The sequence below is a fragment of the Morone saxatilis genome, unplaced genomic scaffold, assembly GCF_004916995.1.
Source record: "Morone saxatilis isolate NCDOM2014 unplaced genomic scaffold, NCSU_SB_2.0 Contig24, whole genome shotgun sequence".
In the NCBI taxonomy this organism is placed as follows: domain Eukaryota; kingdom Metazoa; phylum Chordata; class Actinopteri; family Moronidae; genus Morone; species Morone saxatilis.
In genome coordinates this window covers 1353745-1359231 of record NW_023339807.1, presented here as the reverse complement: position 1 = coordinate 1359231, position 5487 = coordinate 1353745, and the positions used below count along the sequence as shown (strand labels likewise).

The window sequence follows — 5487 nt, the reverse complement described above, 5'->3', positions numbered from 1 at the left end:
TATATATATATAAAATATATAATACCTCAAAGGTCCATAATATTTCTTTCATGTTATGACTTACAGTCGATACATTTGTGACAGCTACGTTGTGTCAGGCTAATGACGCATTCAACTTGTCTGACCTGAAACTGATTACTGAGGTGTTTCCTTTCAGTCACTGTACTGTATATGGAGTGTATGGGGAAAGCTTTTCTCAATGAAAATCCATTTTTGCACAGTTGCTTACTTTCCAGTCTTCTCTGGTGTGTAGAAGGCCACAGACACAGCTGTGTGGTTGCGCACGTATCCAACCCTCTTGACAGCCAGCAGCTCCCTGCGATCCACCTCCCCCATGACCAGGAACCAGCCTTCATCCTTCGTCTTGGGGAACCTGGGAGCCTGGGCCTTACTGTCCTGTTTCCTCTGAAATAACAGACACACTGTACAGTACCACTGTGCTAGAGGCGCTTACACACTGTATTTGATTATGAGATTTACGTGATCTATGAACAATACAGTTTTAAGATGAGATCAACTTTATTAATATCTGACAGGGAAATTTAATAAACACTGATAAGGTAGTTGTATTTATTGTAAAAAGTGAGTTAGACATAGTACCTGTCTATTTAAATAAGACCAAGAAGTACTTTGTTTTAATTACTCTGCATATGAGACTCTAAGTATTTATGAGGTACTTAAATGTCTTTCATATACGGCATTTGCTTCAGATGTGATGAATAAAAAATGTAACCTTTACACTACAAAAAAGGACAGTTGTTCTGAGAAGAGTCACTTTGCATCCTAACTGTATTGTGTGTGCTGTGTCCCAGCACCAAAGTGCAGCTACATTTAAGTAACTCTGGGGCAGTTCAAAGCAGGCTGGAGAGAGACTTTGGCAAACTAGTCCCCCGACTTCATGGACACGCAATACTAAATCACTGGACACCATCTGAAGATCAGTATCTCTCTGAGACAGAACTGCATCCAACATGCAAAAGCAACCTGAACAAGGCAAGCCACATTCAAAGTAATTAAAAGACAAGTTGAAGCCAACAGGGGAACAGCAGCTTTCCAACAAACGTTAAAATCATCCACCTTTTACAGATTATTCATATAATTTAATTTTTACAGCTAGCAATTCAGTTTAGCATAAGCTTGCCAATAAATCTTCAAATATTCCACATCTTTCTTTCAATTTAAAGCCAGCAATTCAGTTTAGTCTCTTATTTATCTTTTTTATGCCCCTCTGTCCAATTGTCCTTTTATTTATTTGTTGCCTGTATTAATAAAAACTAATAATAATAAAGACAATAGCATGGGAATTGATATAAAAATGGCAACAACAAAATCAGTTTAGCGTCAACAGCCAGTGTTCACACTTCACAATTGTTCAGAAATTGCCTTCTCTAGTTATTTTCGTCCCACTGAGTTAATCTAAGAACAGCAGCTGTCTTTGGTTTACAGCCGTTTTCAGGTTTGCAATGACAATTACAGTTGTCTGTCACACAAGTGGGTAGATTGCAAGAGCATTACATAGAGCATTACCCCTCCTACACAGCACCGAATAATAGAAACATTACATTAGTATTAATTTGGAGTTGCGATTGCGTCCACCTGATGAATGTCCAGCATTCACTCTGTTTGCTCTGCTTTGATCTCCTCCAACTCCTGAGATTATCTGGCTCTTTAGGTGCTAAATGTTCCACTGTGTTCAGTCTCTGATAATGATACATTATAGTGACTGCATAGAGAGTTGAGTACTGACCCTCTGCTGGCCCAGGTTGATGCGTCTCAGTGACACCTGCAGGACGTACTCCTGGTCAGAGTGGACATCCAGCCAGCGCCTCTCCTCCCTCAGGTTAGCTCCTGCTGCAGGCAGGCGACGCTCCGTCTGCTCCTGGCTGTCCTCCCACCAGCCCTTCACGCTCATCTCAACCTCCAGCACTGGGAGGTGACTCAGGAAGGACCACGCCTGATTAAGAGACAGTGACGAGACAGTGAGGACGGGTTAGGAGGAAATGAGGCATTGCCATTCATATCATACCTGTTTTACTGGTTTTACTAAAGAATCAGTGAATGTTTGCTTGGAGAGTTTGCTTGGATCCACTCATGTATTAGACATACTGACACCAGACCTGTGGCAATAGAACAGGACCCTACCTAATTCAACTGGACTGAATATAATTTGCACCCTGCCCAGCCCCCTTCCTAGGTTGGTTCCAGAGAACCTGTGAAGACCTCTTTAATGAGACTGTAACGTAAGACCAAAGTAGGACATGTATAACAGCTGTGATTCCTCAGTCAGCAGTGTGTATTAATCATTATCATTCTGGTCCATTTTGTGTTCACACTGCCTCATGTTATCCAGGAGGTGTAAACATAATGTCATAATGACATCACTTTGATCATCAGTGACCCACATGGCAAAATCTAACTCAGGTGACTGACAGCAGGTGACATCACACATGTCCAGATCTGACCTCAACGATCCATATCAGATCTCACTGATCATATCAGCTATACAGAGCTTTAATGACCGGATCTGCTCACTCAACACAGCACTGCAAGTTCAACTAAAGCCCTGCGAAACAAAAAACCAATAAGAGTAATTAATTAATGTGATCCACGTAAAAGAAGCAGAAACAATGGAAATAAACACAGAATACAGACGGTTCAGCAAACATTGTACTTAATCTTTGTATGTCTGTTATGGGCTTATAACATGGAATTATTATTAACATCTGTTAGAATCACAAAGGGGTGTGAGGTACCCTGAGATGAATACACTGTCATATTATTATGTAACATGTAATGTATAAAACAAGTTAATTTCCACTCTGCACATGAATAGCTATAAACTGTAGAAATGAGACGTCTCCCTTCAAATTTGTGTGGTGCTCAGAAAGGAAGAACAGGATTCTGAGAAAAAAAAGAAAATGAGAGTTTTAAGAGAGGGACAGGTCTGTCTGCTACTGTACGGCAAGTCTTAGTTGCCTCTTAAGTGTTTTTATAGAGAATTTAACAGTTGGTTCAAGCCAAAAGACCCGCTATGAGGAAGACATAAAAAAGATAAAGGCACAGAGGGAGTGAGAGAAAAAAAGACTGGTGGAGGAGGATGTGTGTGTGTATTGAGGGCTAGGAGGAGAAAAACCTCTCTGATTCACCCGGCAAAAGCTATTTATGTGAGGATTACTCTCCCTGAGCAAGTCAGACAGGAACGCTGCTGCACATCTAATTATTTAATTAGAGAGGCCGCCACACTGTGGGGGGGTTGGGGCAGCGGGGGAGTAAAGGTGGGAAAGGAGGAAAGTGGGGACACTGATTGGGTGAAGCCACCGGGTCTGCCGTCGTGCCCGGACACTCTCATTACTGCTGCAATTAGCACTTAAATTGGAGCTGTAAACCCTATCAATGGCGCTGTAATTGGGGATCCTGGAGGTATCTGGGACCACAGTGGCAAGACTGCTGATGACACGTCACTGATAATGGTGTGTGTGTGCGTGTGTGTATACTCGCTCGAGGTAGTGTGTGATCTCCATGCACTAAATGTGGGTATAGGCCCATTCTCAAGATCTGTTGCAAAATGTACAGTATTCAAATGCTTGCAATCCGTGTTATTTCTGCAGTCAACAGCATTCTCCAAAGCATACTTTACTGATTTCGATGGACAGTCATATTCCCAGTGTGGTCTTAGTGTAATATTTGTAATCTCACCTGGGCAACCTGACTTGAGTGAAACTCTTGGCCGACAATAGAGGCAAAGACATTTTCCTTTCCGTTGCAGGCAGCAATCAGCTCAGGGAGTCCTTCGATTGGCCCGTTGAAGCCTCCCGCATCGCTCCTCCCCTTCCTGTTTGCCCATTTCCTATGGAGTGATTGTAAAAGAGAGGGAAGGGGGAGAGATTCTTGGTCATGAGGCAGCATTACGACAAACCACGGCTCCTGTTGTCTTTGACTGGGGGACTGCAGATCTTTCTTTCTCATCCCTCTCTTACTGTTTTTATTGAGTTTTCACAAAATTATTTGACATTGTAGGATGCAGGTCTGGAAATCCATATGGTGTGTGCCTGAAAAAACTATTCCAGTTGAACACTGAAGCTACGGTAGGTAAATTTAATAAAAATATTATTTTGTCATATTCACTGAAACTTTTACTATATCCTGACAGCAGAACATGAGACAGATAATCAGTGAAACAATCAGGTTCCTCCAGCTCCTCCTAGTGCTTTGAATTGAAGAATCCAATCCTGAACTAAATCAACCAATCAGAGCCAACAAAGAATGTTGATTGTTGAGTGTCATTCCCAGGGAATCTACTATCTTCAAGCTTCCAACCCAAAGCTTTCTCAGCTCTGATTGGTTTTTTTTGTAAAAAAATACCCACTGCAGCTTTAACTCACTAGGTCCTCTGTGTGTGAGTGCATGTGTGTTTGTGCCTGTGTAGGATATTTAAGGAAGGGAATGGTTAGAAACTGTTAATCAGAGAAACACACCAGGTGCTAATGATGAATACAATACTGAGTCCTGTTTGTCGTTACAGCAGCCAGAGCTTAAATCTGAAACCCTTAACACCTTGAGTGCTTTAGAGTAGCTCTTCAGACATTATTAGAACATGATGAGATGTGATTCTACCACAGCGGGAGAACAAGGGGGCATATTAGCCAAGCTAGCTATCTACAAATGACCGTGCAGGCGTTCTAGCGGTACCTGTGGTGAAGTGATGTTGTTGTTTACCTGAACAGATAGAGGTCTTGCTGTTCTACGTGCGGCAGCGTCTGTAATGAGGAGTCGTGCAGCCAGCGGCCCTGCACGATCATCTGCACCAGATTGCAGATGCTGATGGCTGTAACGAGCCAGCCTTCGTTGGCAGCTACATCCAGCATTGCCTGAGGAGAAGAAACAGAAGAAAGTAGGAATCTCAGCCTTAGTCACCCAGCAGGGTTTCAACTGAGAAGAGCTTTTAATTGCCACTTTTTGTGTTGCACCAGCGACAAAAATACAGGTGTACAGTTCAAAGACGAGCCCTGAACCCAAAGGTCAGCACTATCAGGACAGCAGTACCAGCTGGGCAGTGTTAGTCATGTTCAATCACAGGGTCACAGGTACGGGCTGGGTTTTTAACCCAACAAAACTAATTCTAAATCACTTGGAGCAACCCTGCTCCATAGAGAAAGTGAAATATCCAAACCTGAAAATATTACAACTGCAAGTGCCACCTGTTCAAACACCTGTGAAAAGACCTTTGCTTAATTTGCCACTGTAGTGCCATGTATTAGACAAAACTTGCCGAATTTTGTATTTATAAAGCAACTTTAAGGCTTAGAGTACCTCCTAACTCCTAAAAAGTCTACATACAATGAAGAGTCAGTCCTAAGTTTGCCGGAAGCTTGGTGATGTAGATTCTACTTGTGGGTTGTGAAACTAAGATAAAATATATGTCTTCCTCCATTTTAGACTGTATTACTTTAAGGGTCAGCACTGTGGTCAGTGATAGCTGTGTTTAAA

At 42.3% G+C, this 5487-nt stretch overlaps 1 protein-coding gene across 1 annotated transcript in view; it reads right to left on the bottom strand.

Moving 5' to 3' along the window:
• Window positions 1-5487, bottom strand: part of ascc3 (activating signal cointegrator 1 complex subunit 3) — a 141758-nt gene that overhangs the window by 2292 nt on the left and 133979 nt on the right. Inside the window, exons 32-35 of the mRNA XM_035672105.1 lie at window positions 4717-4868; window positions 3697-3847; window positions 1748-1954; window positions 230-405 (exon numbers count right to left, since the gene is read on the bottom strand). Of these exons, the coding sequence (XP_035527998.1) occupies window positions 230-405; window positions 1748-1954; window positions 3697-3847; window positions 4717-4868 (686 nt within the window). The remainder of the gene's footprint in view (window positions 1-229; window positions 406-1747; window positions 1955-3696; window positions 3848-4716; window positions 4869-5487) is intronic.